The sequence below is a fragment of the Danio rerio genome, chromosome 12, assembly GCF_052040795.2.
Source record: "Danio rerio strain M-AB ecotype USA chromosome 12, GRCz13ab, whole genome shotgun sequence".
Taxonomy (NCBI): domain Eukaryota; kingdom Metazoa; phylum Chordata; class Actinopteri; order Cypriniformes; family Danionidae; genus Danio; species Danio rerio.
Genome location: NC_141032.1, coordinates 36909178 through 36931334, shown reverse-complemented (window position 1 = coordinate 36931334; position 22157 = coordinate 36909178). Strand labels below are relative to the sequence as shown.

General features: G+C 37.0%; 1 protein-coding gene and 1 long non-coding RNA gene across 2 annotated transcripts in view; one reads left to right on the top strand and one right to left on the bottom strand.

The window, feature by feature from the left end:
- LOC103911938 (uncharacterized) overlaps positions 1-20123 on the bottom strand; it is a 31673-nt gene extending 11550 nt beyond the window's left edge. Inside the window, exons 1-2 of the long non-coding RNA XR_015504364.1 lie at positions 19991-20123; positions 3637-3755 (exon numbers count right to left, since the gene is read on the bottom strand). This is a non-coding gene — a long non-coding RNA (uncharacterized LOC103911938). The remainder of the gene's footprint in view (positions 1-3636; positions 3756-19990) is intronic.
- On the top strand, positions 431-20215 carry fscn2b (fascin actin-bundling protein 2b, retinal). Its single transcript, NM_200770.2, is given in 5 exon segments — positions 431-1250; positions 14330-14486; positions 16734-16855; positions 16947-17114; positions 20010-20215. Coding segments are annotated over 5 exon segments (1473 nt in total).
- The last annotated feature ends 1942 nt before the right edge of the window (positions 20216-22157 follow it).

Here is a 22157-nt window from a genome sequence, read left to right as displayed (position 1 = left end):
GGTAAATTGAGAAGGAAAGGGAATGAGGCAGAGAAAGCGGGTGAAAGAGGCACAGAGGAAAACTAACCATTGGGATCAGGGTGACGTCAGCGGCTCTCTGGATTGAGGTGTTGAGTCCTCCTGATTATAATCTGATCTGATTAGGAAACACAGGGAAAAAATCTCCAGAGCCTCTGCAAACTCTCCAGGGAGCAAGACGTTGTTTTTACTGAGCGGAAAGGCCAAGGACCAGGAACAAAACTAAAAGAGGAACGTAGATGCAGTTAAGGCCCATTTCTGAAAAGAAACACTAAGGAGTCTAGTGAAGTAGACTTTAATTTACTTGTCCAATTAATCAAGTGGCATAGAGGAACAAGCTTTGCAAGTCTGCTGGCTGTTCAGCTTTTTCTCTGGACTTCAACACTCTCTGGCTTGTGGGTTGTAAGCCAGGATGCCCTCCAATGGCAGCAAAGCCCTTAAGCTTCAATTCGGGCTTATTAATCATGAGAATCGCTACCTAACGGCGGAGGCCTTCGGCTTCAAGGTGAACGCTTCAGCTCCAAGCCTCAAGAAGAAGCAGATCTGGACTCTAGAGCAAGACGATCAGGATGGTCAGGTGGTTTACCTTCGTAGTCACCTAGGGCGCTATCTGGCCTCTGACAAAGATGGCAAGGTAAGCTGTGAGGCTGAGACTAAAGAGAATGACTGCCGCTTTTTGATTGTGGCACAGTCAGATGGCCGCTGGGCCCTGCAGTCTGAGCCATATTTGCGCTTTTTCGGAGGTTCAGAAGACTACTTGTCGTGCTTTGCTCAGACCATCGGTGAGGCAGAACTATGGGCCATGCATCTAGCCCTACACCCACAAGCTAATCTGCTTAGTGTGGCCCGCAAACGATATGCCCACTTGGCATCGCCAGAGGGAGAGATTGCTGTAGACTGCAACATCCCATGGGGTGTTGATGCACTTCTAACTCTTGTGTACATGGACGGCAAATATTGTCTTAAGACCAGTGACAGCCGCTTCCTTAGCAATGATGGGAAACTGTCCTCTGAAAATGGACGTGGCACAGGCTACACCTTGGAACTGAAATCAGGCAAATTGGCCTTCAAGGACTGTGAGGGGAAGTACTTGACCCCCATGGGGCCCACTGGAACTCTGCGCTCTGGACGATGCTCCAAACCTGGCAAAGATGAGCTGTTTGATCTTGAGGAAAGCCATCCGCAAGTGGTGTTTCAGGCCGCCAACAACAGATTTGTCTCCATTCGACAGGGTAAGTTGTGCTGGTGTACCACGTGCTTCTGATATCCTCACTTTTCTGCTGTAAAATGTGGGGGATGCAATCTTTATAAAAGCACTGAAGTATATTTCTCCCAAAAATGAAAAATTACTCACCCTCATGTTATTATTTGTCTTTATGATGAAACTTTTCGGGTTCTGCAGCTGTGTATGTGCATATTGACTTTCATTGTGTGGAAAAGAAGAAACTGAAGAAGCAAGTCATTAGGGAATGACTAAATATAGTGAATGCTTAATAATGGGGAACTTTTAAGGGCACTATTCCTCTAAGAAGATTCAGCTATTAATAGATTTGTTCCTATCTCCTGAGGTATCTTGTGTAACAGATGTGTGTCCTCATTACAACTATTAAGTACCTCTAATACCTATTGGGCAACCAGATATAAAAATCTGTATTATTGAGTGCAAGCACGTACATGCCAGTTTTAAAGTAGAAATTCAGTGAAAGTGTAAGGAATAATATGATAAACAACTTGACTTTGGTAGTCTGAGCATGCATTTGCACTGTTGTGCCATCAATCTTACTCCCCATTAGAGTTTTAGATGCAAGCATACCAATGCATGAAAATAATGTGCATGCAAAATTGCAGCTGCATGGCAAACTATGCACACATAGTCAAATCTATGGAAACTAGCATGGGGAGCAGGTGAACACTAAGTCACGCCCATGAGCATGACCTCACTGAAATAATATACGGCAGCTGTCTTTTCAGCTGAGTAGGCCAAAATTAATCTGCCAGACATAGACGATTTTTATTCGCTGGCTTGGTGCTCTTCTAACAAACAAGCTGCATAATTGTAGTTTCCTGTCTTGACTGAGCAACTAAGTTCTGTAATGTAAATCTTGCATGCTGTAACATTATCCATTATCTCCAGCACGGAGCTCTTGGTAAGCATTTTGAGCCACCTGCAATAGATAAATTACTGGAGAAACTGAATGGCTTTGAATATCCACCATAGGAAGCTGGGTCAGTAACAGATCCAGTCCCCTTCAGTACATTCATCCATCTCTCTCTCTCTCTCTCTCTCTCTCTCGGCCTTACACTTGTTCCCATTCCCACAGATGCACACATGCTTGCACACATATTTCCAAAGTGATACACTTTTAGGCAATGCTTTTATGTAACAAAACAGAAAGAAGATGCTCTGATATAAAGTATGCACATGTGCGCACGCATGCACACACTAGTGGCGAGGTGTGATAAATAATTGAGTGGACAGGGGCATTTCAATGATGGTGGAGTCTGCTTTCAGAAACACAAGCCTTCCGCCGCATTTCTTTATCTGGGGACTATGCAATGCACTGGGCCACAATGGGGACGCAAATCAGAGAGTCCTTTGGGAGCAGTTGTGTTCTGGCCTGACAGGCAAAAAAAAACCAATAGGGGGAAAAGAGACAATAGAGTGTGAAAGTATACAGCAGAAAAGAAAACAAGACAGACAGAAGGAAGAAAGATCAGGCAAAAAATCACAATGAAAAGAGGCATAATGCATTATGGGTGTGGACATTTGGACGTTATGACTTTTTGGTCATTGTCACTGTTACAAGATGATAAATCAAAGACTTTTACCGGGAGTTCCCTGAGGAGGACATGGTGTCGTATTGTGAGTTTAGTTTACCCATGGGATCGAGCCATTAAACACAGTGAAAAGTGAGTTTGTGGTAGAAAAGCATGTGTGCCAGGAACCAATCGAATGCACATGATTTAATTTTAGCAGTTAAACAGCTGAAAGACAGCTATTACAAATCCTCAGCTAAACTGTAGCAGCCGAAGCCATAGACGAAAGCTTTGGATTGTAATCAAATTTAAGGCGTGAGAAGTTTGAGTTCGTCACACATTATGACTCTTATTGAGCCCTATATGGTGTTTGTCTCTTTCTTCAAATGGTCGTATCAACATATTGGCAAAAAACGAAACCTAGACATTTCATTATGGGTGAAAAAAGACAGGGAAAATGACAGAGGCCAGATGGAACATTTGTTCTTAATGAACGAGAAGCATCTCTCCCCATCTATTGCACATTCATTCTGTGCAAAAAGCAATTAGGTAAAGTGATTCTGCTAATGGATGAAGCAGTTCATTTCTTTTAGAGAGACTCCACATGATGAAGGGAACTAGAGATGACTTCAGACAGGACTGCCAATCAGCTCTGCAGGTCTGACGTTCATTAAGCCCCGGGCCTCTCGCCCTGGGATGCAACACAAACTCACAGATGATCTTTTTAATCAATAATGACTAGTGTCAGTTTTTTTCCCCCCTCGGAAATATCTCTATTATTGGCTGAGATATGACGTTTTATTGGTTTGCTTTTGGTTGTGGTGTATTTTTTCGTGGTAGCATGTTGTGTTGCACACATACTTGAGTCGGAAAGATGGCATGCACTCAGACGGGTGGATCTGTTACCATGTTCTTCATCACCTCCACAATGTTCCCCGGAGCATTCTAATCCGGCCCGGAAGGTGAAAATGAGACGAGCCCTAAGGAAAAGATAATGAGAAAGAAAGACAAGAGAGAAAGAAAGAAAGACAAGCAAGCAAGAGGCTAATAAAACGAGAGACAGTGGAATTGTGGTATCACTTTACCATTAAAAATTCATCTTAGAGTGACTGACTTGGTACATTTGACTTTTGCAAAAAACAGATAATGCTGTTTTTATTCATTGTCATAAATCATGTTTTTAGTGTGCATTGAAGAGTTCATTTGCCGAAAACATAATAAGATCTCACCTAATTCAGAGATTTAAGTTCAGATTTCTAGAAATACCTATATACACTTACATCATAAGGTACACCTGTCCAACTGCTCATTACTGCACATGGCAGCAACTAAATGTATTTGGGCATGTAGACATGGTCAAGACGATCGGCTACAAAATAGGGAAGTAAGGTGATTTAAGTGACTTTGAATGTGTCATGTTTGTTGGTGCCAGACGGGCTGGTCTGAGTATTTTAGAAACTGCTGATCTACTGGGATTTTTGGGCACAACCATCTTTAAGGTTTACAGAGAATGGTCAGAAAAAGAGAAAATATCCAGTGAGCGGCAGTTCTGTGGGTGCAAATGCCTTGTTGATGCCAGAGATCAGAGGAGAATGGCCAGACTGGTTCAAGCTGAAAGAAAGGCAACTAAATAACTAAGTAACTTAAATAATAACGTTACAACTGAGGTATGCAGAAGAGCATCTTTAAATGCACAACATGTTGAACCTTGAGACAGATGGGCTACAGCAGCAGAAGACACATCGGGTGCCACTCCTGTCAGCTAAGAACAGAAATCTGAGGCTACACTTCGCACAGGCTCACCAAAATTGGACACTAGAAGATTGGAAAAACGTTGCCTGGTGTGATGAATCTGAAATTCTGCTGCGACATACGAATGGTAGGGTTAGAATTTGGCATCAACAACATGAAAGCATGGATCCATCCTGCCTTGTATCAACGTTTCAGACTGGTGGTAGTGGTGTAAAGATGTGGGGGATATTTTCTTTGCACACTTTGGGCCAATTAGTATCAATTGAGCATTGTGTCTACGCCACAGCCTACCTGAGTATTGTTGCTGATCATATCGATCCCTTTATGGCCACAGTGTACCCATCTTCTGATTTTTACTTCCAGCAGGATAACACGCCATGTCATAAAGCGCGAATCATCTCAGACTGGTTTCTTGAACATGACAATGAGTTCACTGTACTCAAATGGCCTCCACAGTCACCAGATCTCAATCCAATAGAGCACCTTTGGGACGTGGTGGAACGAAAGATTTACATCATGAATTTGCAGCCCTCAAATCTGCAGCAACTGCGTGATGCTGTCATGTCAATATGGCCTAAAATCTCTGAGGAATATTTGTTGTACCTTGATAAATCTATGCCATGAAGGATTAAGGCAGTTCTGAAGGCAAAAGGGGGTCCAACCTGGTACTGGTAAGGTGTACCTAATAAAGTGGCTATTGATATAACAAGTCCAAAAAACATGGAATCATTAGTGAAAATGCTTTTATGTCAGACCTGATTCACTGACGTCAGCACTTTTTTAATTGTAGCCTCAGTCATTTCATTTAAACTGTAATTTTCATGCATGCTCAACCAAAAGCATATGCATTCTGCAGCCACCTTGTTTTCTCCCATGCACCTTTGTGTTCCCCGATAGGTATTTGACATAGTACGCATACAGTGATCTGCTTGCCCCAGTTTTGAGAAGGCCCTCTCCCTGTCTCTGGGTACTGTTACATTCCACAGAAATGGGTTGGTAAATTGAGAGGGAGCATTCTGTGATGGGAGTGAGGTCATTCGCAGGAGTTCACGATTGAGCTCAGTAATCACAATGCCGTGGATGAGGAATGATCAACAGAGGAGATAGAGTGTCCTGCCCCAGCTGGCCTCTCTTCTTCTATCTTTGGTGCAAAACTAAAGCAGAGTCAGACGTGAAATTGGAAAATAAAGTGTAACGGGCCGCAGAAATGAAAACCGCTGCCGCAGAGTGATGTCTGATCGGAGAAAGAGAAACATCTGAAGCTATTTCTTTGATTTGGTCTTGATGACCAAATGTTTTTTTGGTGACCACCGAAAGCAGTGCTGTGCGTTCTCATTAATGTCTTAATCCTGCATACCACATGTTTGTATCACTTAGGAATCGGATTATTTGATTAAATTCCCATGCAGGACCAGAAAGTGTCTATTGATAGGCCAAGATGATTTGTAAGAATGTCCATGGCGTGTGAGGGAAAGCGACAGGCGGTGGGAGAAACGCAAGTAGCCTAAATCATATGGCTAAAAAAGCATTCCACGGTGGAGTGATCGATGGCCACAGATTCTGCTGATAGGCCTGGTTTCTTTCCCAGCATGTCTCTGGCACCCTGCAGTCCCGCCGAAACAATGGTATTACTTCAGGTTCCCGACTGGTTTTCCTCGAAGCTGGAGGATTGTACATACGCTGCTCAAAAAAGCTGCTTACTGGACCCTACGGTGCAGCTTTGTGAATCTTTGCATGCTGAGAATTAGGAGGGGTTACAGCATGGAAAAGGGAGGGGCAGGAAGGCCTGAGAAGGGGGTAAGGTGCAGGATCTGGCCTGTTAGAGGATTAAGAAAATGATCAAGGGATATTTTCGGATAGCTACATCCACTTTGAGCCTTATCCACTGCAATCTGTTTGACGCATTTTGCACGATGCTGTCGGTTTTGCTCGAGATCATGCACTGCTAGACAAAACTCTGAACACTCGTAAAAAGGGCCAGACAGAATCTGTGGTTATTTTTGGCTATTTCTTGTACAAAATCTGCAGATATATAAAGATTTTGAAAGTATAGTGAATAAAAACTTAACACATAAAATTAAAAAAATTACCTTTTAACTTTTATTTTAAGGTTTAAGATGCAAAATCTAATATGTAATATATTTAATATAAATCACAAAAGCATTAGCATATTGTCCAGTAATATTACTGAAATTAGTATAAAAACTGAATAAATACACATTTACATGAGTAAATAAATAGACTCGATTCAAGGTTTTACACGGATTGGAAAAGTCAGGGTATTAAAACCACAAATAAAAATTTTGTTATACTGTTTCTAGGGTATGTGTAAAGGTTTTTTAAAGTGTTTTTTTATTGTATTGTAAGGAAATCTGTGATTTTAAAGCTAATGAAGACAGTAGAAGTGAACGGTTTATTTTAATTATGTAGCCTGACATGTTTACTGTCATTATTATAAATGTTAATATTATAAATGTTTTCTAAAATCTAATATACTGTCTGAAATGGGGAAAGAAATTTAAAAATAAATAAATAAAAAATAAACCGTGATATTTACTAAAAATTTGCAGATTTCTGGAGCAGATTCTTTGGGTTTACTCATAACTAAATTTGTGCTTTAAAAGAACTTACAAATTTGGTTGAGCCATGTAAAAAAAAAAAAAGCTCAAATATACTACACTTTAATTATTAAAATACTTAATTCATATATATTTTAATATATTTGTGTTCTTTTATAGGGCTAGTTGACTCCCGCTCTAGTTGTTCCAAAAAAATTTGAGCTTCTACATAAAGCTTTTGAACAATCTCTTTAAATTAATTACATGCAAATTTAATTGATACATTTATTTAATAAACGTTAGTAGTGTGTAAATATAGAAAATATATGGGTTCAGCCCGACCATAAAGCTATTTTGTCTCGCATGCCAGTGGCTGTTGAAAATTTACAAGCCATAAATATTTTTGGTCGTTTATAAAACATATTTGCATAACAAGAAGCAGGTAACTTCTCTTTTGAAACACTTCTCTTTTGTTGAACAACAGATTTTTAAATTAGTCTTATTTCAAACTTTGTTTGGCACATGTTGTATTTTCACACACGCATGTTTAAGAGTACTTGCAGCACTTCATGTAGATAATTTACCGCAGACAATAAAAACACTTATCAAGAGATGCTCAAGCAAAAAGATCATATAGCTCAGCCCTGCATGAGATTACATATTAATATAATTACAACACAGTCTTTCCAATCTGATTATCGTGCTAAACCATATCACATTCTCATACATTGATTTCAAAAGTTACTTAGTAACTAGTATGGTTCACCTTTCTATAAACTCACCAAAACAGAGTTTTCATCGCATTTGCTTAATGTTCATTTTACATTTTCACCATTTTGGAGCCAGATACAGCAGGGAAAATAAGTATTGAACGCGTCACCATTTAAAAAAAAAAAACAATTTTCTAAAAGTGTTGTTGATTTGAAATTTTCACCAGATGTTGGTAACAACCAAAGAAATCAATAAATGCAATGAAAACAAATCTAATTACTTACAAATTAAGTTATGTGTAATAAAATTAAATGACGCAGGAAAACAGTATTGAACACATGAAGAAAGGGAGGTGTAGAAAGGCAGTGAAAGCCCAGACAGCAGCTGAAATCTCTCAGTAGTTTTTCAGCAACCCTCTGCCCTTCCTCATTGTAAATTAAAATTAACTGCTTCAGTCCACCATCGACATTAGCAGGATGATAAAGATGAAACCAGGGTGGACATGTTAGCAAGACAACGATCCAAAAGACAGGCAAGAAAACTTTCAAATGCTTTCAGAGAAAGAAAATCAAGCAGTAGAATGGCCCAAATTTGATAGACGAGATACAATTCAATTCAGCTTTATTTGTATAGCGCTTTTACAATGTAGATTGTGTCAAAGCAGCTTCACATAAATGGTCATAGTAACTGGAACAGTGTGGTCCAGGTTTTAGTGCTTAAGTTCAGTTCAGTTCAGTTTAGCTCAGTTCAGTGTGATTTAATCATTACTGAGAGTTCAAACACTGAAGAGCAAATTCATCGATGCGCAGCTCCACCAATCCTGAACCATGCGAGGCAGTGGCGACAGCGGAGAGGGAAAAAAAACTTCACCTGATGGGAGTGAAGAAAAAAAACCTTGAGAACCAGACTCAGTTGGGCACGACCATTTTAATTTCTCCGCTGGCCAAAAGTCTTGTGCAGAGCTTCATTCGCCGTGGAGATCCACAGAACTATCAGGATTTTTACACTCCTGAAGTCTGTGAAAAACTCACACCTGAGCAATGCATGTGTCTTCATTCTCCATATGAGAGGCGTCTTTAAGCTGCCGTCACCAAAAAAAGCCTTTTATATAAAGTATTGAATACGTTTTATAGTTCAGTGCTTTCTTCTTGTGTTATTTCATTGTTTTTACACACAACTGATTTTTCAGACTTGTTTTTATTTTTTATGTTTGTATTGTTTGGGTTTTTACCAAAAATCTGGTTCAATTCCATGTCAACAGCTCCTTTAGAAATATTTTCCCAGAAAAAAAAAAACATGACGTGTTCAATACTTAATTTCCCCGCTGTATAGACATTAATGTGGTCATGTCATTGGCCCATGAACAAACTATTTCATAACTAACAAGAGGCAATTCAATTATAACCTAATGTTAAAACAGCAATCATAACGTCATTTATTAATATGTGGCTCGTTTTGGATTCTCAAAAGCTGTAGAAATTAAAAATGTAAAACAGGAAATACGTTGGGACCATTGTTTTTGTTTACATCCCTCAAAATGGTCTATAGCATTTAAAAACTCAAATCAAATACTTGTTTACACAAATACAAAATTAAATTTGGATCGACTATACTTTGTCTTGTTGTCTTTTTTCCCTTTTAAAACAATAAATAAAAGTAAATAATTGTGATAAAATATAATTCTTTATTAAACTTTGTTAGAACAAATGCCGTGATACAATCCAAACACTAATTGGCATAGAAACCCAGCGGGGGGTGCAGCAAGGCCACTGACCTATCCAAGGTCAAGCTTTTTATGTCAAGGATTTATCTGTGCATTTTAAAACATGCAATCCTAAGTGGTTTAGTGCCAACGCATTGATTGGTAATGCAGGTGCAACTTCAGAAATAAGATGCTTATTGTTTGGCAGTAAGTATGCATGAATATCTATTTAAAGTGCAAAATACACAAGCAGTCTACATATGCTACACAACCCAATGGCTTAATCAAGATGAATGGCTTTGATATGAAAAACGTCTCAGACCTCATCCAGTGGTCTTGTTGTGTAAATGTTAATGTTACAAATAATACAGTGATTTGGAATGGATCTGTCATCGTGACTGATTGAGCAAACCTCCTCTTTTCAAAACACCAGTGATCTCGCATTGAAATAAAGGATGTTTATAGACAGCCGAGTGACATGTTTGGGCTCCATTAACTATAGATGTGAGTCTTAAATAAACACGGCCGGCTGTAGACGTTGCGCCAGAATAGGGCTCAGAGTCAGGTTGATGCCTGTCGGCAGTGAAGTTAATCATGCTGCTGCTTTGTCTGCTTTCAGGATTCCCAACTGGGGGAAAGTTCAGGACAAACACATGCTATCTTGGTTAAGCCGAATTTTTATTGTCTGTAGAAACGCATGAATGTATTGAGCTGTGATTGTATTGGGGCTGAGTAAAAATAGTGACTTTTTTGTTCATTTTATTTAAGGATGATTTAGCCGTTTTAATAAAGTTTCAAGTTTATAATTTGTATTCTCATAGTGCGGTTATGATCTGTAAAATGTTTTCACATCCTAGGTCAGTTTATGTCTGAACATTTAAATAAAAAAAACATAGTATTCTAATTATTATTTTGATTTGAATTGCTCATTATTGCCCGAAAAAGAATTGTTACATTTATAAAACTTAATTATTTCTAACAGCAAAGAACAGGGAGGGCCAAGTCGGAGCACTCACTCTGGTCCCCTGGGCTCTGCGATTGGTTGGGGAAATTCCAAATCACACCAAAACAAATGGTTACAATTGGCTTAAGATTGGCAATCAAAATGAGAGATATTGTAACCTGGGAATAAAAATAATAATAATAAAAAAATAAAAAAATATATATACAGTATATATATATAACTTTATTAATCACCAGCCACTGTGGCTATTAGATTTTCAACATTACTAGCCCTTTGCCATTTTAACTAGCCACACTTTTCGTGTTGGTAAAATATTTTTATATGCATAATTTTGACTTTGGCATGCTAAAATGACTTGATTTAGATGTTGTGTTATGTCCACATGCCATCTCATTCATTTAGCTTGTGTATTGTGTATTAGCTTGCTCAGTGTGCATGAGCAAATGGGTTGTGTCACAATGCAATTACTTTTTATTACACGACTTTTTAGGGCTCAAAATTAAGGATTTACCAAATTTATCTCTGACCACACCAAATTAGTATTTCTAAGCCACAATGACAAGGAAACAAGGAAAATACAGCTTTAAAGGTGCACTTTTTAATTCAACAAAACTTTTCTTTAAAAAACATTACATTTAAAAAAAATTATTGTCATAAATCTAAAATATGCACAGTAATCTGTCCTGGCTAAAAGTCCCAGATCACCAGTTAACTACACATAAACGTAAGGAGTAGGCTAAAGCAATGTTATTGTAAAAAATATAATTTAACCCTATTAACAAAAATAACTGTTAACCAAAAAAAACAGGTAAAACAAACTGTGTTTGATAATGAAAGGATGTTCACGGGCACACGATTAATATAGGCCTGTTAATAATCTGTTTAAAGAATAATCAAAATGAAAGCAGTAACCGCTGCTGCTTACAAAATAATGTGTATTTTTTTATCTTGAGCTCTTGAAAGCAGCAGGACTGTCTGTGGGTGAACGATCATCGCTCTTTGTCCAGTCTATTTTAAATCGCACCACTTGTGCTTTTTAGGCACGGTTGCTTTGCACAAGTAAACGAGAGCGCACGCTTTTTAACAGAAAACAAAACTATAATATGCCAATATTCGTGCAAATGTGATCTTAGAATCGAGAAGCAGCACGACTGACAAAAATAACTGTTCGCGCGAGTAAAACAGCAAAAAAGAAGGTAAATACCGAACGAGAGGAGGAACACTCGCACGCTTAGGTCATGTGATTCGAGTGATCATCCTCTCGTTTGGTATTTACCTTCTTTTTTGCTGTTTTACTCGCGCAAACAGTTATTTTTGTCAGTCGTGCTGCTTCTCAATTCTAAGATCACATTTGCCAAATATTGGGCCATGCTTATTGTCGAACTCTGCTTTTAAGAAAACTACACTTTGTATCAGATTTCCAACCAGCCAAAGTGGCTAGTGGAGGTGTCTGTCTAACCCTTTACTTGTTCTAAACCTGTTGGTTTGTTTTTTTGTTCTGTTGAGCACAAAAGAAGATATTTTGAAGAATGTTGGAAACCTGTAAACCTTCTTTTGTGTACAGAACAACAACAACAACAACAAAAAACAGCAACCTCAAACTGGTTTGTAACAAGTAAAGGGTGAGTAAATGATGTCAGAATTTTCATTTGTGGGTGAAATCCCTTTAAGGCTCTGACACTGTTTTTAAACCTTTGCATTTATTATTATTGCACGGTTTACCGGTACTATGGTAGTATCATGATACCATGGCTCCAACATACTGGCGGTGCCACTGTAGTTTGTAAACGGTAGTATCGTCATTAACGGTCTATATACAATACATCATGTTGCATGTGGAAAAGTCACTAAAATACTGCACCATAGACCATTTTATTTAAATAGTCTGAGGAGCACGTTAAAGTTGCAAAACTTTGTAGAAATCATGTCCTTTAAAGTAGCCTATTGCACATTTTGACGCCCTAGTTCGAATTCACATCTGAACCAGTTAATTTCTCTTCCTGTCAAAATGATTTAGTAGCTACAACAACGGCAACAATCTCCTAAAAGAACAACTCAGTAGTTTTAAAATACTTTGGATTTCTACCTGATAAGACCAAAAAAAAAAAAAAATAATTGATGAAAAGCCCAAAAGAGCAACAGGAATCATTTAAACAATTGTTGACCACTTCATATAGCGCAATTTGTTCTTTTTGTAGCGAATTTCATTCAGTATAATTTATCTTTTTTTAAATGTATTTTTTGTTAGTATCTACAAAAATAACTAATGCATTATAGGTGAAGTGATGTGCAAATACTTACTCAATAATAAGGGAATTATGAATTCAATTCAGAAGCAGGCCTATTATAACATGAAATATAGTATTTCTAACATTTTTCTTCATTACATAGATTTGAGTCATGGATTACAGTATTGCAATATTACTTGGTATTACAATACTTCAGCTGGTATAGTATCGTAATGTGAATTAATGATATCGCTACAACCCTAGTTTAGATAGTACTTGGTCCCTCTCTAAATTGAGTTAAAGTTACTCAAGTTAATGAGACAATGAAAGGATTAATTAGGTGATGATTGAGTGCTAATGATAAACACCTGCCATTAATAAAGCAGGTGAAGAGAAACATAAAAAGAAACAGAAGAGAAACATAAAACTACATCTGACTAAAGTCACATTCTTAGATGTAATCAGCTGAAATATAATACATCGAATCTCTCAAAATCTCAGCAGAGGATCATTAAGCAACTCCACAAACAGCAGCTCTACTTTTTACCAACCTGTTTGACCTTATTTAAAGAGGGACCAAATACTCTCTGAACACTCTGAAGTAAATTTTACTCAGGTGATTTTGCTGTGTAGTTTTGTCAATTACTGTTTATATATTTACTAACATGAGCTAAGAAGAATACTTCCAAATTTAAGCCAAATTCAACAAATCCAAAGTCATCCTTGTTAACATTACTTAATGCACTGTGAGATAACATGAACTAATGATGAACAACTTTATTTTGATCAACTAACATTAATAAAAGATCTATAAATACTGTAATAAATGTATTGTTCATTGTTTTTTCCAGGTTATTAAATTAGCATTTACTAATACAACCTTATTGTAAAGTATTACCAGCAGCACACCTTTCTTAAGCATCATTAGAAAAATGTTAAATAGATTGTGATACTGACTGCTGTAAATGTTGGTTTTCTGTCAAAGGAAAAAATAACCTTATAAAATGTATTATTTAAAAAAAACAGTTTTTATTAAAGCATTTTTTTTGTAAATCGTAGCAACATTCCACAATATTTCAATGTTTACAGTATTTCTGACCAAAGGAATACAACCTTGGTAAACATACTGTAAGAGATTGTTTGATAAATGTACAGAAAAAATCCCAAACTTTTAGTCTGAATGCAATAATATCTATAAACTGAGGCTGTAAAACTTTTCAATAACTATTCAAGTTATTTGGCTTTTGTTAAATTGAATCTGTCCTTTAAATTTGACAGAAAAAAAAGTCTTCTAATGTCAAACTAATAATGTTTAGATTTTTTTAACTTTATAATAAATGTTTTCTAAACAAATAAATAAGCATGAATGCATTTCACACCTATACACTGAAAAAAATTATTCAGAGATAATTCCTTGGATTTACTCAAATTTTTTACGTTAAGTGGTTGTAAACAATTTTTTGTGTTCAATTTAAACAAACAAATTAAGTTGAAGAATATTAAACTTAATTTATTTGTTTAAATTCAACACAAATAAATTGTCCGCAACAGCTCTGCATGCTACACTTTTTTCAGTGTATATGCATGTTTTGTTACGTCTTTTTAAGGATTAGGGAATAACAGTTTTGTGTTTCCACAGGTGTGAGCGTCTCAGCCAATCAGGACGATGAGACAGACATGGAGACGTTTCAAATGGAAATTGATAAAGATACGAGAAAGTGCAAATTCAGAACCAATGAAGGAAATTATTGGACGCTCGTCGCTCATGGAGGCATCCAGTCAACAGCCACAGAAGCGTAAGATTTATTTCTGGATACTTTTGGTCTTCCACGCTTTAAAAAATTACGCCTGCTGTTTGTTCAAACTACGTAAAGTTAAAGTCAGCATTGTTAACCCTTCTGAATTATTAGCCCGCCTGAATATTTTTTTCACCAATTTCTGTTTAAATAAAAGAAGATTTCTTTAAAATATTGCTAAACATAATAGTTTTAATAACTGATTTCTTTTATTTTTGCCATGATGACATTAAATAATATTTTACCATATATTTTTCAAGATACTAGTATTCATCATAACCCTTTAACTGCCCCACCAAGAAAATACAAATTTGGATTGCATTTCTTAACTCCTAATGGCGCTAAGATGCAATTCACACACATCCCATAATTTCTAAAATATCAACCTCTACCGAATGGTAGATCTGTCAGTTTATGGTAAATGTACTTACCTATTAATTACTAATTTATTACGGAATTAGTACATATACTATGAAGAATCTGAAAATATGAAGTGTAGGACCAATTTATTTAAAAAGGTAATAAAAAACATTTTTGAATACTAAATCATCTTTATTTTTTTAAATATGCTATATAATATTTCAGATTCTCATTTAACATGTTTTTTTTTTGTTTTGTTTTTTTTACTATAAAACCAAAATCAACTGTGATAGTGCAACAGGAATCAGGGTATCTTCCATCCAGCCCATATCCATTTTTAAACCAAAATAGGAAAGCTAAGAAAACAGTTTTTTCTTTTGCTCACAAAAAAACGAAAAAGAAAACGGAAAAAAAAACGAGATAAACGAATAAAAAACTTTAAAATTCATTTTACACATGTAGATGGTGCTAAAACACCCTTTTCCCTCTGATTGGTCAACCAAATCTGAGCTTCTGACACCACCCTCAAAATAATAGTCCTATATATATATATATTACAGGAAGGAATAAAATAAAGACAAATGGTACCTTTTGTTATAGCCCCAGGGCCCAAAGTGTTCTTATTCTGGTCCTGCAAACTATGATTAAAAAAACGAAACAATAAAAAAACACAAAGTATACAATATTAATTATTATTATTATTAGCCTTTAAGGCCTACAATAGCTCTGAAACAATCATGTAAATCAGGTGCTTCTCAAAAATGGTTATCTTTGCTCAGCATCAGGTGCACAGAAGCAAAAAGTTTGGCGGCAAACTATAGGCAGATTATTATTATTATTTCTATTATTTTATTAATATTATTATTGTTATTATTATTAATTCATTTATTTTCTTTTTGGCTTAGTCCCTTTTTATTTTTATTATTATTATTATTATTATTATTATTATTATTATTATTATTATATAGGCCTTGCTCTGAAGCAATCGTGCAAACCAGATGCTGCTCGGAAATGGCTATCTTTGCTCAGCATCAAGTGCACAGCAGAAGACGATTGGCAGCAAACTATGACCTTATTTTGATGACAAATTTGTAATAATGGTTGACCAATCAGAGGAAAAAGGGCATTTTAGCACCGTCTACATGTGTATTATGAATTTTAAATTTGTTTATTCGATTATGTCGAGGTTTTTTTTGTTGTTGTTGTTTTTTGTGAGCAACAGAAAATCCGAAAAATGGCTGTTTTCTTAGTTTTCCTTTTTTTAGACATTAAATAGACTGAAGATACCCTGATTGACAGGATTATGTTTGTTTGATTTTTTTTTTTTTTTTGTAAACCAACATTGCTGTGTGTGTAAACCATTATTTGACCTTAAATTATATAAAAAAAAATTAAAACTACTTTTATTCTAGCCAAAATAAAACAAATATGACTTTCTCTAGAAGAATTCCTTGCTCTGTTAAACATCATTGGGGAAATATTATTTAAAAAAATCACAGAAGGGCTAATCATTTAGACTTCATATGTATATACAATAAGCTGACACAACATAATTTGTGAGTTTTTTTGGGGGGACAATTTAATTGTTTTATGTTCAATTCACTTAAATTTGTAAAAAAATAAATAAATAACAAGTTGACTTAATTCCTTCATGTTGTCTCAACACAAATTGATTGTGTGAAACCCAGCATTTTATTTTACAGTGCAGTATATAAGCCACCACATGAGAGCAAGTTGCAACAATCCTGTTATATAATTTTAAGTAAATGCAAACATAACAGCAGACAAACAACTGCAGCGAAACTGTAAAGCTGTTTCATTTACTCCAGTTCTCTGGTGTGCATGTTTTTATTATCACTTAAATGTACAATCTCCCATTGTGTGCAGCGGTGCCAACACCATGTTTGACATCGTGTGGCTCGGTCGACGGGTGGCACTGCGGGCCAGCAATGGAAAATATGTATGTACTAAGAAAAACGGCCAGCTTTCTGCAGTCAGCGACTCTGTGGGTGAGTACATAGTCGAAGCCACCCTCAAACAAAATCAAATATTGTCTAAAAAAAACAATAATACAGTATGCCGCTTTGTTTTTCCCTCCAGGCGAGGATGAGCAGCTGATTCTGAAGCTGATCAACAGGCCCATTCTGATCCTGAGGGGAGAAAACGGCTATGTTTGCCACCACAAAAACTCAAACACGCTGGACGCCAGTCGCTCGGTTTATGACATTTTTACACTGCAGTTCAGTGATGGTGCATACCATATTAAAGGTGAGTTCGCTCTAGATGCATTTTCAATTATTTATATTCTGAATGCGCTGTAATGAGTCCTCAAGCTGATTTCTGGAAAACAATTAATGAGCTTTTATTGGCTGGAAATTGATTTAAAGGCAAAAAAGTGCTTCTGGGAATGAGTTCTGTTAATTGGAATCAGCGCTAGAAATGTCATTTTTAATTAATTAACCAACTGGAATTGACTTTGATGGAAACTAGCTTTCTTTTAAGAGGGAAGACTGGGTTTACTTATAACTATAAACTTAATGAAAAGGCATGAAATATACCCAATGTTAGATTGGATGATTAAGTAAGAGGAATTCATCATTTCATATTTTATAAACATGCAAGTCTTTATATTTGAGTAAAATGTTAATTTCATTCGTTCATTTTCCTTCGGCTTAGTCTCTCATTTATCAGGGGTCACCACTGTGGAATGAACCACCCATTATTCAAGCATATATTTTACGCAGCGGATGTCGCAACCCAGCAATGGGAAACATCCATACACTCATTCACACTCATACGTTCATTCATTCAATCTTTTTAGCTTAGTCCCTTTATTAATCTGGGGTCACCACAGCGGAATGAACCACCAACTTATCCAGCACTTGTTTTAATGGGTGTTGCCAGCTGCAACCCATATCTGGGAAACATCAACACACACACTCATTAACCCTCATAAACTACGGACAATTTAGCCAACCGAATTCACCTCTACTACATGTCTTTGGACTTTGGGGGAAACCGGAGCACCCGGAGGAAACCCATGCAAACTTGGGGAGAAAATGCAAACTCCACACAGAAATGTCGGGACACAAACCAGCAACCTACTTTCTGTGAGGTGACATTGCTAACCACTGAGCCACCTAAAATGTTAATTTGAGTTTTATTTTTGAAACTAATAATAATGTTTTTAATATATACATATATACATACATTTCTACGGCCACTTTATTAGGTACGCCTTACCGGGTTGGAACCCCAAAATCTTTTCATAGAGTGAACAAGGTACTGAAAATATTCCCTTATAGATTTTGGTCCATATTGACATGATAGCATCACGCAGTTGCTGCAGATTTGTCTGCTGCACATCTATGATGCAAATCTCCCATTTCACCACATCCCAAAGGTGCTCTATTGGATTGAGATCTGGTGACCGTGGAGGCCATTTGAGTACAGTGAACTTATTGTCATGTTCAAGAAACCAGTCTGAGATGATTTGTGCTTTATGCCATGGTGCTTTATTCTGTTGGAAGTAGCCATCAGAAGATGATGGGTACACTGTAGTCATAAAGGGATGGACTTGTTCAGCAACAGTATTCAGGTGGGCTGTGGTGTTGACATGATGCTCAATTAGTACTAATGGGCCCAAAGTGTCCCAAGAAAATATCCCACACACCATTACACCACCACTACTACAATCACCTGCCTGAACCGTTGATACAAGGCAGGATAGATCCATGCTTTCATGGTGTTGACACCAAGATCTGACCCTACTATCTGGATGTCACAGCAGAAATCGAGACTCATCAGACCAGGCAACATTTTTCCAATCTTCTATTGTCCAATTTTGGTGAGCCTGTGCGAATTGTAGCCTCAGGTTCCTGTTTTAGCTGACAGGAGTAGCACCTGGTGTGGTCTTCTGCTTCTGTAGCCATCCGTCTCAAGGTTAGACGTGTTGAGCATTCAGAGAAGCTCTTCTGCATACCTCGGTTGTAATGAGAGGTTATTTGAGTTACTGTTGGCTTTCTATCAAAATATATATATGATTGTAGTATATGAGCTCAGTAACTGTGAGTTATTATTCCTGCATTATTAACATTGGCCCTTATCATTAAATAAGACAGTTTTGATGCTCAATATTTTTGTGTAAAATTATACTTATTCCAGGTTTTTTTTATGAATCACAAATATATATTTCTAAAAGTAATTTGCAACATTTTCCAAGTGTTGGGTTGCGGCTGAAAGGTTATCCACTGTGTAGAACATATGCTGGATAAGTTCATTTTGCTGTGGCGGCCCCCGATTAATAAAGGGACTAAGCCGAAAAGAAAATGAATGAATGAATGAATTATTTTGCAACATATGTCTATACTGTCATTTCTGAACAATTTAATGCATGCTTGTTGAATAAAAGTATTTTCTTTTTTTTATTTATTCTTTTATTTAGACCAGGGATCACCAAACTTGTTCCTGGAGGTCTGGTGTCCTGCAGATTTTAGCTCTAATTAAACACACCTGGACAAGCTAATCAAGGTCTTACTAGGTATACTTGAAACACCCAGGCAGGTGTGTTGAGGCAAGTTGGAGCTAATTCCGGACCTCCAGAAATGAGATTGGTGACCCCTGATTTAGACCATTCACTAGGCACAATAGCTAAATACAATTTAATACAAAAAAAATTCCCAACAAACTTGTGAAAATTATGGGAACACTATATTTAAAATATGACACTATTATAATGTTGACTATTGACACTTATAATATTGCAGTATTTGCAGTGTGTGTATTAATATTAATTGGTTGGGCTCTTGGTGAGCGTATGACTTATTTTTAAAAGGTCCCAAAAAAAACCCAAAAAAAACAACAGTCTTGAAGGGGTCTCTTATATATAGCCAACATTTTATTAGACTATTTATTTTTATTTACTCCATTTATGTTGTGGAGCTGACCATTGCTGTGTTCCTGCTGGTGCTGATGGAACATTCTGTTTCCATGTTCATAAAATATATGAAAGCTATATGACATTTTATTATGTAATGTATGCTATGTAGTTGAAATGAACCAGTTTTTGTTATTTGTGTAATGTTATAAACCTGAAATTACCCAGTTTAATTTATTTATGTTGTCATTTATGTCGTGAAGCTGACCTCTAGTGTGCTCCTGCAGGTGCTGGCGGGAAATTCTGGTATGTGTCCAGCAGTGGTTTGGTGTGTTCAGACGGAGACACGCCTGAGGATTTCAGCTTTGAGTTCTTAGAGCACGGACGAATAGCGATTAGAGGCAAAAACGGCAAATACCTGCGGGGAGATCAGGGCGGGAATCTGAAAGGAGACGGAGAGACGGCGGACAGCTCTTCCCTCTGGGAATACTGACATCTTGTGGACACTGAACGAACTGCCACATTTTCAGATGAGAGAAAATACATTGGTAAAACTGAGGTGTTATGTTTGGACATCTGTTTTCCCATCAACCGGCATTTGATTTAGAATCAGTATTCAGCATTACGCATGTATTATTTATTTTTTCTGGTTTATAGTTCTATAAAACAGGAGCCTGTGAATACCAATAAGACAAACACGACAAGACCTGAACCTTTATCATAACAGCTCACTATCGCACACTATTCCATAACATGCTATAATTGTGGCAAAATTACACATGTTGTATTCCCTATTGTGATTTTTTTGCTTTCTTAAAGGGATAGTTCACACAAAAATAAAAATATGCTCACTATTTACTCTCCCTCAAGAGGGTTCAAACCCTAGTATCCGTCTTCTGTTAAGATTTTTTAAGAAAGCTGAATTCCTGTAACCATTGACATCAGTAGTTGGACAAACAAATACCATGGAAGTCAATGGTTACCAGGTTCTAGCTCAAAATAAATTTTTATCAGAATAAAAAAAATCAAACAAGTTTGGAACGTGAATAGAGAGGAAGAGTTTTTATTTTTGGTTGAACCATCTCTTTAAAACCATCTGGAAAGATTTTACAGTCATTTCAATAAAATCCTGTCTCTTAATTCTGGAGGAATGAATCTCATTTGCTGTAAGCTGCATCATGTTTCTGCTCTGAATTGAATTGGCTTCCAGTAACTAAGCATTGAATCCTAGGCAAGTGGTGCCTGTCGCTATGATCTCTATATGCTGGTTGTATTCCCACCGAGAAAACACAATACTATTCATGAAGACTTGTTTCATAAACGAACTGCTGCTGGCTGCAGTCAATAAGATAAAAATATGAAACCCAATAATTCTCTACACTGGATGTGCACTGTGGTCAACCAGAGCAGTTATCTTACAGAGACATTCTATGGTAACTAATTTTGTAAAATAAAAGACATCAAGGGTGACACGATGCCTCTGTGGTTAACATTGTCGCCTCACAGCAAGAAGGTTGCCGGTTTGAGCCCCGAGTGGGTGAGTTGGCATTTCTGTGTGGAGTTTGCATGTTCTCCCCCTGTTGCATGAGTTTCCTCCAGGAGCTCCGGTTTCCCCCACAGTCAAAAGACTGGGTAAGCTAAATTGTCGGTGGTGTATGTGTGTGAATGAGTTTGTTTCCCAGTGATGGATTGCAGCTGGAAGGGCATCCGCTGCTTAAAACATATGCTGGATATGTTGGCGGTTCATTCCACTGTGGCAACCCTAGATTAATAAAGGGACTAAGCCAAAAATAATTAATAAAAGAATAAATATCCTGGTGACACAGTGGCGCAGTAGGTAGTGCTGTCGCCTCACAGCAAGAAGGTTACTGGGTTGCTGGTTCGACCCTAGGGCTCAGTTGGCGTTTCTGTGTGGAATTGACATTTTCTTCCTGCGTTTGCGTGGTTTTCCTCCAGGTGCTCTGGTTTCCACCACAGTACGAAGACATGCGGTACAAGTGAATTGCGTAGGCTAAATTGTCCGAAGTGTATGAGTGTGTGTGTGAATGAGTGTGTGTGGATGTTTCCCAGAGATGGGTTGCAGCTGCAAGGGCATCTGCTGCGTAAAAACGTGCTGGATAAGTTGACGGTTCATTCTGCTGTGATTAATTATTCCCCGGATTCATAATGGGACTAAGCCGACAAGAAAATAAATAAATGAATGAATGAATATTCTAAAAATCACATTCAAAAATGATCTGCAATGTTGTTAAAAAGAATGATCACTAACTGAACAAAAAAAATTCATGGTCAAGTGGCAATGATCTAATCACTATGATAAAATATGTTTCTTAAGGTTTAACATCATGCGTGTTTAAAATCTGATTATACTAAAGCAATAAAAGCACACACAGTAGGCCTACATTACCCTAGAGCAAATGATAAGATATAAATTT